This window comes from Polyergus mexicanus, unplaced genomic scaffold, assembly GCF_030449975.1.
Source record: "Polyergus mexicanus isolate NDT 795.1 unplaced genomic scaffold, iyPolMexi1.0 SCAF_19, whole genome shotgun sequence".
Classification (NCBI taxonomy): domain Eukaryota; kingdom Metazoa; phylum Arthropoda; class Insecta; order Hymenoptera; family Formicidae; genus Polyergus; species Polyergus mexicanus.
The window spans coordinates 4,829,027-4,847,359 of record NW_027223339.1 but is presented as its reverse complement, the minus strand read 5'-3'; the positions used below and the strand labels follow the sequence as shown (position 1 = coordinate 4,847,359).

The 18,333-nt window shown below is 32.2% G+C and overlaps 1 protein-coding gene across 1 annotated transcript; it reads right to left on the bottom strand.

Annotated features, from left to right (window-relative positions):
* Positions 1-5,137: 5,137 nt before the first annotated feature.
* On the bottom strand, positions 5,138-17,972 carry Dopecr (G-protein coupled receptor DopEcR). Its single transcript, XM_070311161.1, has 5 exons — positions 17,627-17,972; positions 9,771-10,129; positions 8,525-8,744; positions 7,846-8,275; positions 5,138-5,836 (listed from the first exon to the last, which is right to left on the bottom strand). The coding sequence occupies exons 2-5, from the start codon at positions 9,880-9,882 to the stop codon at positions 5,657-5,659; spliced, it is 942 nt and encodes a 313-aa protein (XP_070167262.1). The 5' UTR covers positions 9,883-10,129; positions 17,627-17,972; the 3' UTR covers positions 5,138-5,656.
* Between the last annotated feature and the right edge of the window lie 361 nt (positions 17,973-18,333).

Genomic DNA, 18,333 nt, shown 5'->3' with positions numbered 1-18,333 from the left:
AACCGGATCACAAGCGATTCTATATAAAGATTCTGTATAAAGAGATATTTGCAATAAAATGTTAACGTGTCATAGCTGAGCCCGGCTAAAAATTGTCAAAGTTCGAAATTATGCAATCTTTTTACAGAAATACAATATTTTTGGGACCGGAAGAATATATATGCGACAATAATACAAATTGCACTTACTTTCAATTGTTTTTATTTGCATTATTTTCAGCGCAATAAATAATGCCGTTGTGCAATATTGCATTTTCATCGTGCCACTGAATTAATTCATTATCTGTGACTATTATCATTACTTGTATACTGACAATAATCCATTTAACAATATTCGGTAATATGCAAAACCATACGATATTTTGTTACATTCCATGAGATCTGTGTGAGATCTCTTCGAACATCTTTTAAACATCTTTTAAATTGCAATCGAACTTGCGTTATTTTTTAACCGGGTTTTTAGCCGACTTATATAACGGAATTAGAAGATAGTCGATAGTTTTATTTGATTCCGTTGTATAGTTAAGACGTCATAAAATATCACGTATAGAAAGAGAGAAAGAGAAAAAAAAGAGAGAAAAGAGAGAGAGAGAGACAGTTTATGTCTTCTACGTTTTTTTATTATATTAAATAACCGAATAAGATACCATAATACCACGTATAGAGAAATAGTATCTTTTACATCTTCTCGTTATATTAAATAATTGTTTCAACAAAATCATCAGAGAAATCTATGATTTGTAAGCGAAAAATTTATTTAAAAGGTGTCTGTTGTTATGTCAAGCAAAACTTATGCTTATAAGTTGAAATGCAAGAAACATTAAAATCCTTCTTTCTAAAATTTTAATATACATCGTTCCCCCTTCCCTTTAATTTATTTAATATCTCACAAATTATTTCTACTATAAAGATATAAAATAGTAAAATTAATCGTTTTATATATTTTTATTTTTTAGCGCTTAAACATTTTATATACAATATTATATTTAAGATAATGAGTAGATGTTTCGGATTACTTTTCTACGTTCAGGAAAGCATCTTTCTATTTTTTTTTCCAATGTTTCAAATGCCACGAATTAGACGACGATTAAGTATTCTTCTTATCTTTTGTCAATTCTTTTTAGAGAAAAGTGTTATATCTGAATGAAACATGTTAGAGTTTAGAGTATAAAATAGTAGCTAAGATTTTCTAGACATCGATTCGCATATTAATTCCAATTTGCAGAATTAATGTTTGTCAAAAACATCATGGCGCGTCCACATATCCACGCGAGCGCTATCCCAGGAGTACAGCGAAGAAACATCGGCGAATTACATTGCTCTCTTTTTATTTCAACGACATTACGTGAAAGTTCAGCTATGCCTAATTCTAGAATTTTATGCTATTCGTAATAGGCGCCACAAATTTACTCGCGTAATTCTTCTTGTGTTGGAATCTTTGATTTCTCGCAAAACATAGATGAATATTTTACTTAAAAAAAATTTTAGACATTTTTACACACACACGCACACACACACACACATATATACAGAATACAGTACTAAAAAAAAAATATATATATATATATATTTTTTAGTATTGTATTTATAGTTTTAAACTTGTATTTTTTTATTTTTATAAAAATTATATTAAATTAAATAAATATATAAACACCTTTTTTATTTAATAACAATTCATTGATGTTAATTTGCGGTACACATGTGTTCTTTATTGTACAAATAATTCGTTTCTTTTTATCGTCTTTGGATTTGTCAGCAATGTACACAAACAAATTTTACAAATCCAAAAAAAATGTATATATATACTTTTATAATCTTTGAGTTTTAATTTAACAACCTCTGCAATCAATAAAAATATTAAATATTTAAAAGCAAGACATTGAAAATAAAAAGAAATATATATATATATATGTATAAAATAAGATATTAAATCAGTAAGAATCTGCATCCTGTACTCACATCGCTAATTGCGCGTAAATTTAAGCAGTCGCAAGGTACGTTTTTCTTCACATACGAGATTACTTTGCAAAATCGCATTTTTCTATATCTTGTAAACATATATGCTTCTCTCATCTGCCATCTCCTAAAGTATTCGATTCCACATTATTCCAGCTTCAGATGTAAATTGTACGTAGACTGTTGAAATATTCAAATATTACATTCGAAATTGCGCCTTGAGTCGTTATGGTTCATGTAGACGTGCGAAAATTGGACGCAATAGTTTACGCTTTCATGCAAAAGATTTGCCACTAGCCGACTATAGCATTTTGTATAAGATTAATAATAAAGCTTATAGCGGGCGATGCCCGTAAAACTTATGCGATAGGAAATAAGAATTAGATCGTACAACGATATTTTGATTTCCGTGGGGGAGGGTCTATTTCATAGACCCGGTAAGTGTTTAAAAAACTAATGAGAGCCCAGCTTGATCCTGAAAAGAAGCAGCACTTCCTCTTTTTCGTCGCGGGGCCTCGCTATATGAATAATTAGGCGATCGAAATCTCGCTGGTATACATACTACGAAAATGAATTTCGATAAGCGAAAAGTTTTATTTGAGATTCACATTTATAGAAGTCGTAAACCTATCCTAGAATCTTGCGCGCAATTTTTTTATCAACTTTCTATTTGCATAAATTGGCAGTCTCGCAAATTGCCAGATTAATTCTCTTTTACTGCGGGCGTGCGGTTAATATCTGTAATTTTAAGTAGTCGTGCAAACTATTGGGTGATTGCATAAGTTCGCGTGCCCGATTTAAATATAAACTTCAATAGATTATATTTTAGAGATAACACTTTTATTAATCAATTATATAGTCTCCATTCTTTTCTACAATGGTTTTCCAACCATCTATAAGCTTGTCGATTCCATTTTTGAAGAAAGAACTTGGTTTTTCTTGAAAAAAGTTTGTAAGGTGCTTTTCGACAGTTTCCTCGGAATTGAGATTCTTGCCATTTAGACTATTCTGCAAAGACCGGAACAGATAAAAATCTGAAGGCGCAATATCTGGAGAATATGGCGGGTGCTGCAGAATTTCCCATTGCGACTCCTGCAGTTTTCCCGCAGCTTATTCCTTTCAGTCAGGAGATGCTGCACCCGCGTATCAAGCTTGGAAATGTATCCAAGCTTTTTTAAATGACGAAAAGCGGTTGAATTATCGATGTTCAGCCTCTCAGCAATATCCTCGGTTGTAATCCTTGGGTTTCTTTCCACTAAGGCATGCACAATGTCATCATCAATGCCAGAAGGCCGTCCAGAGCGGGGTTGATCCTCCATGTTGAAATCACCATTTCGAAATCTGCCAAACCATTTTTTGACTGTTCGGAGAGCAGGAGCGCGGTCCAAATAAACGCTTTGAATATTTTTTTGTGCAATCCCAACACTCACGCCTCTCCGAAATTCGTATAGCGTTACATGCCGCAAATGCACCTTTCGTTCTCCATTTTTAATGATTTCTCTTATGCACAAATGGACTTATCTGAACAATGTCTGACGCTAAATTGACATAAGACAACGTCATCTATTCGGTGAAAGCACACGAAAACAATAGAACTCCGCCATGCAGCCATCTATGAAAATCGGGCACGAACTTATGCAATCATCCAATATATATCTCATTTTGATAATTACACTATAGTTTATATAACTGTATAATTATTATAGTACCACAGCGTTTTATAATAGTAAGAAAAGGGATAAGCGAGTAATAATCGGCATTCGTTACATAAACGCGCTTTGATTTCGTAGATCTTTCCGCAGCTTCTCGACGAGAAAGAGAAAGAGCGGGAAAGCCGGCCGGCGGCTAGGAAGCGCATTAGAGAAGCGTAAAATTCGCACGCTCGGTATTCAAATCACCTTTTTATCGAGGGCTTTTTCTACGGGCACGACGACACTTGGACGACGTAAAACTCGTCGCCGACGACGCGTCACATTTATAGAGGCATCTCCGTTAATTGACTAAATTTCTCTCTCCGCATAATAATATATTCCGGCGTTGTTTAACGAGTAATTTTACGATCGGATGTCCGCGGCCTGCTGGTACAATAATAGTGAGTATAACTCTCGTTTTATAATAATTCGCTACGACATTTATTGAGCGTGATCTTACGTCGACGTGGACTAGGTGATAATTTAGTTTCAAATATCATAAAGCGACTCGGTCGTTCACATTTTTTATTTTATTATTTTTTTTTTCTTTTTCTTTGTACGGCGCAGAAAGTCGTCCTAGTTGACAGGACTTCTAATTAACAAACTCACTAGCGTGTTTGAGCGAAGCGAGATTATTTTAGAGATGGACGCGCGCGTCGGCGGAGTCGCCGAATTCCGCCGGCAACGTATTGTATTGTATTGTATTGTATTTCGCAAAACTCGAAGCACCACTCGCACATTGTTTCGCGTCATCCTTTTATATTGAAATGGGCCATCGTCATATATTGATCTGTTCCTATTATGAAAATTAGATAAGCTAAATATATCGATCGCGCGCGCGTATTTTGATTATTTTTACAATTCAATCTAATTGTAAGTGTTACTTGAGCTGTCTATATTATCAGAGATACGTGTATAATATAGACCTATAAATAATAATTTTATCAGAGAACCTCTTTAACTACTTTAATAATATTTTTTATATAATACTGCAATAAGCTTGATAGCGTACAAGTTATTTATTTAAATTTTCCAAATTTTCTCTTTGCGATCTTGTAAAATTTATTTTTTGTAATTTAGATCATTTCAAAGTTTACTAAATCTTTTAGTTAAAGTTTTGCATTTTTAATAAATTTATTTTTATACAACTATGTGAATATACAAATTAAATGCAGATAATACAACAATATACATTTTTCGTTTGAAAAAATATCAAATTCTCACATTTAAGATACAGAATTTAATTCTGTAGGGGATTATTTTGATAGAATAAATCATATATTTTTATTAAATATTTTCATTAAATAATAATTAATAATTAAATAATAAATTTAATAAGATTAATTAATTATTAATTTAATTTAAATTAAATTATTATTTATATATACGCATAATTATATTTAATAGAATTAAACTATTACAAAAAACTTCAAAAATTTTTATGCATCTTACATTAAAATATAAATTAATCAATTTTTTTTTTAGCGAATTAATATAGTTATTAATTTATTATTGTAAATAAATATATAATATAATTTTTAATTAATAAAATTATTCACATTATAATATTTATTTTTATTTTTTTTTAAATTCATTTAATAAATTTTTTATTGTTTTAAATTTAATTAATTAGACACAGAATTTTCATATTTTTTCATCTACTTAAAGATTTAAAAAATTTTTTTTTTTTTTCTTTTAACACCACTTTTTCAGATATTTTGGATTTTTTCTTCTATTTTCTACATAATACTTATTTTGATGACTTATCACTTTTTGTATCCTTTAAATTATTTCAACTAAGTTAGGAGTTAATGTCGCGATGTTCGTAAGCTACGATCATTACTGATTCATATGTCGGAGCTCGAAGTTTTAAGAGAACATCTTGCGAGTGGTGCCGAGATGCGAGGACGATTCTTGAATAAAGATTAAAGCGACGCTCTAAGAACGCGCTGCGAGTAGAACAGAACGCGATACAAGGCTCTGCTGCACGTAGACATAGTAAATGTGGCGTTAGTCGTCGTCGTCGAGGCCAAGAAGTTCCGGTGGAAGTCGTCTATGCCGGCAGCATATAGTGAGACAGAGTACTCGCGCCGCTAACCGGAACTGGGGACTCAGTATACTAAGGACGACCGCTTTCCAAAAGCTGTTCGTGACCCCTAGCCACACCACGGCAAAGTGTAAAAACGGCACCTACGATATTAAATTAATATAAATTTTAATCCGCTAATAAATTTTAAGCTTCGCACATCAGGATTGTAATCAGGATTCGTTTATTATTCTCGTCTAAGTAATCCCAAATTTAAGATTTTATTATTTCATCTCTTTTACGCTTCAATATAATTAAGAGTTAATTAGAATTTGAAATATAATAAAATTTTTACTAAATGCACACGACAAGTAGAACTAAATTCTTCGCAATAACGCGAGAATTGAAAAAAAGAAAAAAAAGAAAGAAAAAAAGTGACTTACTATTTAGACGAGAGTTAAAGCTTGTTATGCTTTAAATAATTATTACAAAATGACATTTCTGTATATAAGTACTAGAGAATATATTCTCTTATATTATCTAACTCCTTTTAACAGTCGCATAGAGTATATCCCCTTCTATGCGAACTTCTTATGCTTATGTACTAGCGAGCATATTCTTTATTAACCTACTCCGCTTTACAAACTTGTCGACCTACATTTTTAATTGTCTCATTTCCAATGCCTCTTTTCACGAAGTTTAAAGTTACTTTTAAATCATGTCAATGTCAAGCAAACGTCATTATAGCCGTTCTAATACGAGGTTCTTTTTGATATAAAAAGTCATTTCTATAACAGCTGTAAAACGAAAATGCAACATCTAAATAGAAATAAAAAAAAATTTTACGAACTTTCTATTTGCAATTTCTTGCATTAATTTTTTTTTAAATGATTATTAAATAATAATTCTGTACATCAGTTAATTCTATAGATAATTATTACAAGATTAATTCAAATTATAAGTTTTTTTTTTTTCCGGTAATTGTCTCTATTATTATATTAAATTTTAGTTATTTAATTAAGTATGCGCTTATCGCTCTATAAAAAAAGACAGTAAACTTGCTCATATATACAGAGTGTTAGAAAAGTCCGGAAACGGTCAAATATCTCGAAAACGAAAATTTTCCCGAGAAAAATGTTTTCAATCAAACTTGTAGAGCTCTATTTGGCGCATTATATAATAATATTAGTATGACCTTAAATGGCACCGTCAAGGTCATATAAAAATCACTTTGAATTTTTTAAACGGAACCCCTTATTTTTCATTGCACGTTCTTGTAGCTTATCTCGAGAGCTTTCCAAAACACCATAGTAAAGTATTTTTTTATTAAGTACTTTTCGAGTTATTTTATATTTTAATCTGACATATTTTGATATAAAAAATAAAATATCTCGTAAAGTACTTAGTTTTCGATAATCTTACCGTAATACTTTTATGTACAGAATAATGAGACAAATCAATTAGTGCTAAAAAAAAAAAAAACAAATAGTTTAAAAAAATTATTGTAGTTGTAAATAATTTTCTTAAAAACAATTATTTTTTTATACTAATTGATTCGTCTAATTATTCTGTACATAAAAGTATTACGGTAAGATTATCGAAAACTGAATATTTTACGAGATATTTAATTTTTTATATCAAAATTTGTCAAATTAAAATATAAAACGTACTTAATAAAAAAATACTTTATTATAGTGTTTTGGAAAGCTCTCGAGATAAGCTACAAGAATATGGTATGTAATGAAAAATAGGAGGGTTTTATTTAAAAAATTCAAAGTGATTTTTATATGACCTTGACGGTGCTATTTAAGGTCATACTAATATTATTATATAATGCGCCACTTAGAGCTCTACAATTTTGGTTCGAAACATTTTTCTCAGAAAAGTTTCATTTTCGAGATATTTGACCGTTTCCAGTTTCTTTTCTAATACCCTGTATATAGAAACCTAGAAACGTAACCTTATTTAATTAAATTGCTCATTGTATTTATAGTCTAAATAAAAAATATACAATCTTAAAGTATTAACAATGTAGAGATTCATTATTACTTTTTTATTGGAATTATTCATGGAAAAAAAATATCAAATTAATGTCAAGATTTACCCCTTAATTTCAATAGCAACACTTGCCTTTTTAATATGAATTACAGGAATCGTGACAGGATTACATTACCTGAGGCGGTCCGTTAACGACCGCGTATATCCTTAGCCCGGCATACGGTGCCCATGATAGGCAGAAAAGCATCACTAAGACGAAGGACATAATGTGACTCGGGTTGCTCAGATTTTCCGATAGTGCAGTAGCGTACTCTTTGTCGTGCATCAACGCCCCGGACTTTAGTCGCCTCATCATGGAGAAAATATAGAAGTACGTGTAGACGATGGTGATTACCGATGGCCCCAACACGAGGATCGACAGCGTGATGGCGTATGCGGCCATGTTGCCCCAATCGAGCATGCAGATGAAGGCCTCGCGATCGAAGATCGGCTTGTTGAAGCCGAGCAAGGGCGGGCAGCACATCATCGCCACGCTTATCCACGTGAAGACCATCCAGCATTGACATCGGGTTTTCGTCTGTACGGTCTCGTATCTCAATGGTTTCCTGCAAAAGTCGCGAAAAAGCTGATATTGCAGATATTAGCATATTAATAAAATGGAAATCGCGCCGGAAAAAATTTTGCCAACATAAATCTCAAATGCCGCATGCTATAAGAGAGCGTTGCTGCAATTCAAAGATATTATGCAATATAGGTAATTCGAAAATTTCTACAATAGCAAAAGATGTGTCTTGACTTGTATTAATTAATTTTAACATGTGATATCGATCTTTTATAATATAATTGCAATTTACCTGACAGCCAGATAGCGATCTACGGAGATCCACATAAAGGTGTATACCGATACCGCCCAAAGTGTGACTTCCAAATAACCGACGAGTCGGCACACGATATCTCCGTAAACCCATCTTCGTACCAGAGCTGGATACACTGAGAGCGGAACCACCAACAGACCACAAAGAAGATCTGCCGAGGCGAGTGATAGCAAGTAGTAGTTTATCACCTCGGAGGGACCTGTAAATAAAATATTATTAACGTCATAATATGTATTTGACCATTATTAATTCTAGCAATAATATAATTATAATGATTATATAGATTAATACATTTATTAGATTGCTCACATATATAGATAGACATATATAGATATAGATAGACTGATCACATATATATTAATATTTATTCATAACCCTTGCCTTACGGCTTAGGATATAATTTCCGGTTTACATATTTGCATTTTGACATTTTTACACCTTTACATATCATCTTTTTTTACAATACTTCTTTCTTATCTCTTACTTTCTCACATTCTTGTAATAAATTCAATTAAATTTAAATTAAATTAAAATAAAGCATTACAATATTATCATATTAGAGCATTATACATTTAAATATTATCTATTTTTATTTTTATTTATTTACATTGGTATATACAATATTATTAATATCATGAATAATTGATCAACTATTCAAACATTTAAAAATTTTTAAATCCTAACATTTAAAATCTGATTTAAAGATTCAGCATTCTCCAAACATTTAAAATATATTTATAATTCTATTATAAAATAATATATATATATATAATCTTAATATTTAAAAAAATCTAAATATATATCTTCATATATTTATTAAAAATTCAGAATTTGATATCTAAAGATTTATTATTAGCAGAATATCAAAATAATGAATAAACTTATAATAACTTGCAGAATAATAAAATTTGCATATTTATTATATTGCATATTTATAATATTTGCATAATTATAGAAGAGAAATTATATAAAAGTGTGAGATTCCGAGATGGAACAGCGACAAAATTGATCTTCGTGAATATATATTATTAATTAATATGTTAGATTTACGTAATTTGTTTGATTAATACTATAATTATTCATGACTTTGGCGCAGGAAAATGAAAAGATGCGCTTGAACGCTGAGTGAACGCTAACGCTACGATAATTAAAAAGTCAACGTTACGAATATGATATTAAAATATGAAGCGAACTGCGAAAATGCAAAGTACTCTTGTAGACTTACCGCGGAAGTTAAGGTAGGTGACGATAATGAGCAGATTCGAGAGAATGATGGCGACGGCGACCACGAAGATAAGGCTCGCCTGCATGAGAGCCTCCAACGAGGGCTCCTCCATGCCGCCACCCTTTCGAGCTGCATTAGATGCTTTTACCCTTCACCCTCTATGCGATCTTCCTGCTGCCAGGACGCTCCTCGAAGTTCGCGCTGATCCACCTTCGTCGCCTGCGCGTGTCTTCTTCGTTATGTATACTCTCCTATTGCGCAATATTAGAAAAAAATATTTCAAGTCCTTAAGCAACAGAGTTCTCGATATGAAACTGTGCCTTCAAGGATCTTGATATACCGTCGATGTAACCGCGTTACTGTAAATTCAAAAGAATTAATTACTTAGATGGCTGCAATCGAAATTTTATACGTGTTTCTTATATTCAATTTATTATATTCAATTGACTAAAAAATATATATATTTCTTTGTAAAAATAAATATTAAATAAAACAATTTAATATGATGTAAACGTACAAAAAATGCTATACGATCAAAAACAGAATATTAAATTATTATTATATAATAAGTTTATTAAAAATAATTTAAAAATATATTGATTAAAAAATTGAAAAGATAATTAATTGCAAACGTAAAAATGCAATCATGAATAAAAATATTAGTCTAATAATAATAATAATAATAAATTATAAAAAGTTGTTTCATTATTTTAATTATTAAACACAGCTATACAGATGGTAATCTTTTGTTAACAATCTTATTAGATTAGTATTTATTTTTCCCATACAAATCTTGTGCAAGAATTGCTAAGTAATATTAAAAATTTTGATATTTCAATAAAAAAATATTACACAAATAAAAGAATCTTCTAATTATTAAAAGAAGAGTATGTTGCTTGACTTATTCTTAAATAAATGATTTAAAAACCTACAAACGGTATGCGAGTAATCATCAAAATATCTAAATCGAGTCCAGACCACGCGCACGATTCATCTTCAGGTTTGAGGTCAGTGTGTCAGCCCAGCTTGGCCATAGAGAGAACGGTAACATAGGAGAATTGCATTCCGAAGGGTAGATGGGTCGGATAACGTGGAACAAGGGTATCGAGCAAGTGTTTCTGGATCGTTTGTGCCGATAATATATACGCCGTATACGTCGTATATTTTCTCCCTTTTTATTTTTCCGCGAAAGCCACGTAACTTTTCCCTTGTGATGAAACGACCCGCACGACGCCGCCCTCCCTTCCCTAGGTATCGACCGCCATTCATAATTTAGCTGAGTCGATCCTGAATGGAGGGGTGTATTGTAGCATCGTCTAGTCTGTATCGCGTTTCCCGAATTAAAGTCGAGCTTCCGCGTTTTTCGCACAATGACGTGACGTGACATCATCGACTAATGCAGACTAGAGGAATAGACGGTGGCATAAATAACATTGCAATCGAAACTCTTGACATTATACCTTTGTCTAAGAGTGCATTGCACTATTTGAATGCGATTATTTTTAATCCCCGTTAATTATATGTAATAATTAATCATGTAATTCTAACTATTTTTAATATTTAAGTATTTGTAATATATTGGGTGATTGCATAAGTTCGTGCCCGATTTAAATATAAACTTCAATAGATTATATTTTAGAGATAACACTTTTATTAATCAATTATATGGTCTCCATTCTTTTCTACAATGGTTTTCCAACCATCTATAAGCTTGTCGATTCCATTTTTCAAGGAAGAACTTGGTTTTTCTTGAAAAAAAGTTTGTAAGGTGGTTTTCGACAGTTTCCTCGGAATTGAGATTCTTGCCATTTAAACTATTCTGCAAAGACCGGAACGGATAAAAATCTGAAGGCGCAATATCTGGAGAATATGGCGGGTGCTGCAGAATTTCCCATTGCGACTCCTGCAGTTTTCCCGCAGCTTATTCCTTTCAGTCAGGAGATGCTGCACCCGCGTATCAAGCTTGGAAATGTATCCAAGCTTTTTTAAATGACGAAAAGCGGTTGAATTATCGATGTTCAGCCTCTCAGCAATATCCTCGGTTGTAATCCTTGGGTTTCTTTCCACTAAGGCATGCACAATGTCATCATCAATGCCAGAAGGCCGTCCAGAGCGGGGTTGATCCTCCATGTTGAAATCACCATTTCGTAATCTGCCAAACCACTTTTTGACAGTTCGGAGAGCAGGAGCGCGGTCCAAATAAACGCTTTGAATATTTTTTTGTGCAATCCCAACACTCGCGCCTCTCCGAAATTCATATAGCGTTACATGCCGCAAATGCACCTTTCGTTCTCCATTTTTAATGATTTCTCTTATGCACAAATGGACTTATCTGAACAATGTCTGACGCTAAATTGACATAAGACGACGTCATCTATTCGGTGTAAGCAACAATTACCACACGAAAACAATAGAACTCCGCCATGCAGTAACTTAATGCCATCTATGAAAATCGGGCACGAATTTATGCAATCATCCAATATAATCTTCCAAAATTAAGTTTTTTAACTCCATATAGCACTGGATTTTTTTTTTTTGTAATTGTAGATATATAAACGTCCTAAAATGCTTTGTTTTATATATATAATATTTATTGTTGCATAATATAATATTTGTATGTTTGTATTATTGAAAGGAATATGTTGTTTCTACATTAACATATTGTATAAATATTTCTCTATTATATTATTGTAATATTCCAAGTATTTATAAATATAAATATTAAATTTAATATAGTATAATTTCCATTTTTCGTTATAGAAGAATCGAGAATTTGCGTTTGAATGACAAGTTTTGATAAAGAATCTTTTTGCCATAATTTGGAATAATCGTGAAATTCCTTTCTTCAGTTTTTTTCTTTTATAATGTTTGCATATAGTTTAAAAATATGAAATAATTACATAATCGTTAATTGAACGAAAATTATTTTACGATCAAGATAAATTCCATAAATTGGTATTAAAAATGGTATGAAAAATAAAATTCATTGAATTTCGAGATAAACATAATATTCGAAACTTTCAACCGAATATTTTTGCTCAGATATTCTATCGAGTTTTGCATCGGAATAGTCTCCCAATAGATTTGCAACTTGCTACAATTCAAAATCAATTGCAATTCTGATCAATGCCCAAGCGTTTTACCCACACGAAAATAACATTATCAATTCGAAGATCGATATATGTCGCAATTATCGTCTATAATATTCGCTTAATTATAAGCAAGCCTCGTAACCATCGACACGCAACGCTTTGTTACATGAAAAGCAGCTTAATGAAGCCCCGAGTGTATTATATGTAGCTTAAGCAATTACGCTGCTATACTTGTACCATATACTTGCTAGTCTCTCGTCTCGCCGCCCCTACTTATTGTTAGACTTCGATAACGCGTGACTCCGCTACCGATTTTTCCAGTTTTGTACCTCCTTTAACAGATGTAAAAAAAAAAGCAAGGTACAACTACAGTTGATCGGCGAGATTATCGAAACGCGAAATAATTCTAGGCAGTTTTCTCTGCGATGTGATAACATTAATTGCGCACTAAAATGCTTTTTACGAGAGAAAAATTTGATAAAATCGAAGATAGATATTTCCAAAAATCTGTTATCTCAATTAAAATATTTTCTACCGGATAATACAGAATAAAAAATGCTTGAGCATGTCGGCCGAAAATAGATTTATCGATACATCAATTAACGCGTTATTGATTATGTCAAAAGTTTAGATTATCTAACGAAGTTGCTAATGAAATCGTGCTTGAAAAAGTTATAACAATGTATAATCGATATTCTACAATTTGTATTCTAAAACTAATGGATATTTTTTTAATCATCCCTTAATTTGTATCCCTTCGACAAAAATGTTATTAAATAGTACTTAATTAAATTGCGATTGCAAAAATTAACGTATTTTTCTAATAATAACTTTAAGAACAAGCAAGCAAAACAATATTAATTAACTTTGTATGGAATTTATCCCAATAGAATTTTTGTTTAAAATTTAATTACGAAACTTTCAAACATGTAATATTGAAAATTGAAAATTTGCGGCAATTGATGGTCTTTCTCAATCTTTTTGTCAAGAGAAATTTGATTAAAAATTTCATTACATAATTTATGCAATTAAAAAGATACTTGGTAAATTCACAATAGCTAGTACATGGCTGTTTTATATTTGTCTACGTTACACTTGCGTGACATGATTGAGGACAAACTTATATAAGGTTTGCTCATTTAAGACAGGAAATTGCAACAGAAATGTCAAACGATGATATCAACTATTTCAATACGTATTATCATTATTTCACGGAACAATATTTTGCATTAATATTGATAACTCTATTAATATTATTTCTATCATAAGACAATAGAAATAATTGTTTAACTCTGTAATGTAGTTACAGTTATTTTTATGATATGATTAAAAAATGAAACTATATGACAAATTCTGGTATTAATAATTAATACAATAATTAATACCGCCAATTAAATTTTAAAGTTATAATTAATAAGTTAATACAATATTTATAACAATACTATTTATATCATTAAAGCAAATCAAAATTATTTTAAAAAATAATTTTTTTTTAATATTTATTAATTGCAGAATCAATGTATATTGAACACTCAATGTAAAATAAAAAAGCAATATATATATACATAAATTATACTTATAATGAGATTTATTATACCTAATCATCGTATATACAATATATGATTACATATCCATTAGTTCCCTTATCGAACTGCACAACATTGAATATTCCTGGTTAGAAATAATTGTGACAGTTTTACTTTTGTTTTCTTCGACATACATATACACCGTTCAAATCCACTGGATCGTAAATGTAAACAACTTTTCTTCCATTTTCGCTTTTAATCGTGTTATTTGAAAGTCATTTCTTGAACATTGCAATAAATCACGCAATATTGATTATATCGAAGTTGTCAATGAAATGAGAAGAGCGATGCCGTGGAATAAGTTGTAATAATAAGTCGTAAATATATTGTATTATAAAATAATGCAATTTAATAAGATACGGTAAGCGATATAAGCATAAAGGATAATTCCTTTCAGTCATTTTATTTGTGATCAACGATAGTTTATTACATCCCGACACATTGATCGATTCAAAAGTCTCTGAAAGAAATATTTCTATTTTATTTATATAATCGTGTATATTCTATTAAAAAATATCTCGTTGATAAACCAAAGATTAGAATCTCTGACAGGATTAGCTTAACTCAATTAAAACTCTATATATAGTCTAATTCTTTAGTTTAACTCTTTAATCTAATTCAATTTCCAATGTGTGGCTTTACGACTATACGGAAACTGAAAGGGTTGAATTAAAAAAACACGATCTCTCTCGTGGATTCGAAACGCTGCTATTTTTATCCATTCTCATATCGGACGACAATCAACGACGTGGTATCATTGCGGCTAACAAAAAGAAAGCACCGAGCAACGTTTTTTTCCCAGCGGCGCTCTTCGATTATCGCCGGAGCGAGAGCGCTTTCCTATCCGGGATGCACGATGACGAACAACCCCGAACTCATATCCGACACAGCCACGGGGGTTACTCTCTTTTGTTTAGTTAACCGAATATTTGCCCATCCATGCGCATGTGTCGCGCGATAAGGTGTGATTCACGAGTAGCGGACGCGCGCGCGAGTCGATGCACATCGCAGATTTCTAACCGCGTGCTTGGCTCTCGCAATGTGATTTTTATTTTATTCCCCGTATATGCACTTATTATTAGTAGCAGCCCTTTATAACAATTTTACAATAAATAAAAAGAGATAAGAAAGCAAATTTATTTGTGAAAAATCTCATTTCATATATACAATATTTTAAATTTTGTAATTACATTTGAAAAATTGTTATAGATTTGATAGTCTATTTAAGAAAAAAATTACGTTATTACTAAGGGAATTTATTTAAAATAATATAAATATTTTCAGAGTTGGGAAAGTTACTTTATAAAAGTAACTCGTTACCGTTACCGTTATTTTTTCTAAAAAGTAACTCGTTACCGTTACTCGTTACCAATTTTAAAAAGTAACTCGTTACCGTTACAGTTACTAAAAAGTAACGAGTCGTTACAATTTCCGTTACTTTTTTACAATACAAACTAATAAATTATTTTGCATAAGAAAAACTTTTAAAAAATTGTAAGTAAGATTTCATTCAAGGTTTATTACAAAATAAATGATTAAATTTTATCGAAATTCTTTATTAATTTTTAATAAAATTTGTTGCTCCATAGTATCATCATTTAAATGCCCTCTTTGTGGTGTTAATACAGAGCCACCGATGCTAAACATTCCTTCTACAGATGCACCGCTTGGTAGAGCTGTATTATATTTAATAAAAAGTTTTTTAAGTTTTGGATAGTCGTTTAACATTTCTATATTACAATTATTTGATTTTAAAAACCGTTGCAATTCTTCTTGTTCAGATTCATTTTGCACCGTTTCTTGCTCAAAAATGAAAAAATCATCGTGATCGTCAGATTTTCCAGCTTTTGAAGAATTTTCAGTCGATCGGATTCCCAATAAATCCTCCAAGTAATTTTCAGCACGTTTTCTTTTTTCTCCGGTTAACCAGTTTAACTTAAATTTTGGATAGAAACATGCTGCTATTATTAATTCTTTTGTTTCAAATATTGTAAGAAATCTAAAATGAAATATAGTAAATTAAGCGACATTGTTTGTTTTATTGAAATTAATACTTTTGAATCAATAGTTAAAAATAAAATAATATTTTTCAATTAAATCCTTATTTAAAATTAAATAACATATGTATTAATCAAATTAATAAGTTACCTTTTATTTAAACCTTGCTGAATAGTTTCAACTAATGAATGGCAATCTAATAAGGTCAGATTTATTGAGATTTTCTAATTTTCGTTGCAAGGTACTTAGAACTGGTAGTAAATGAGATTACAACATAATAAGAATGCTAATTGGTCGATTTGCTTACGGCTTTACGGTTAAGATAAAAATTTTATCACGCACAATAGCAAGAATAATATCTTAAATAAATGAAAAAATTTGAAAAAAGTAACGATAAAAGTAACTGTTAAATTCGTTACTCGTTACCGAAAAATGTAACGAAGTTACTTTTTCCGTTACAAATAAAATTTGTAACGCCGTTACCGTTACAGTTACCGAAAAAAAGTAACTGTAACGGTAACGGCGTTACAAGTAACGCGTTACTTCCCAACCCTGAATATTTTATATATTTAATTATTATATCAAAATATATATATAATGTAATATTATTATAAATTAATGATGTAATATTATATATAGATACCGTATTCATCACACACAATTAGAGAGTTATTAATAAAAATGATATTTATATAGCGAAATAAAGAGGGGTGACAAAACGAAAGATAATGATGCACGAGAGATAGAACCTGAAGACTGAACTGTAAAACATGAAAAACATTTATAAAATGTCAATTTCAATTAACCATGTAAACGATTGCGCAAGATTTGCCTTCGTAGTTGCGGCGCGAAGGGCTCGATTGTTAGAAGATGTCAGGCATAAAAAGGAAGGATCAGATTTTTGGCATCTTTGCATTTTCGCGCCCTATCGCTCTTTCTCGGACCGTTCACTCGGAAATATTATTTATATCGCAATTAAGGGAACGGAAGAGAGGCAGTAAATTTGAGCGACACAATATCGACAAACCAGAGAGAATCCTAATATATATAATCGAGAATGGCAACGATGACATCGCAGTTCACGCGGCATCCCAAATTCCCATGTACTTCGTATGCATCGTTCGCAACCGCTTATTCGTTATCACCCTCGACGATCACGTTCAACCGACGTCACACGTACCTCCTCGGTCGCATCCTGATCGCGCGCACCAGCAGCTCCGCCGGTGCCTCTCACAGACTCCTGACGCTCCCGTTCACCCTCTCTTCTCCGCGAACCCGGCCGAGTCGGCAGCGATAGCCGAGACGCTGATAGCGCGTCGTCCTCTACCCCTATCGGTCGTCGTCGTTGTCTTCGTATCGCCGAGATATCCTGTCACTTTAAACGTCCCTATATATTCCTCCCGCTCTGCTGTAAGATGCACTCGGGATGCGTTCGCGGAAGCACACCGCTATGCACAGGCGCACATATTCGCACTCTCGCTCGACTCCACAACCGGGACTTCTACAACTACTACTGGCAGAGAAGTCCGCTTCTCTCCCTCGGCCCGGGCGTCGAGGCGTCGATACGACGGCGACGACGCTTGCGCGCCACCCCCGATCCACCCTTTCCCGCACCCGGGCATTTTCGCGGCGCATTCGAGGCTGCGACCCTGTTGTCGCGAATGTACGAACCCCGTCTCGTCGATTCCCGCGACGTATCGGAGATTTTGCGCTTGTCGAACGTGCGAGCGCGAGAAGAATCGGCGGATGATGTTGTATCAATATTCTTTTTTAATTGCTCGCTCTCGAATATCTCACGACTGCTTATCGATTCTCGATTCTGTGAGTTCGCCGCTTCGACGTTTCCGCTTTGCTGCACTTAAGGAGGCGTAGAGTATCAACGAAAAT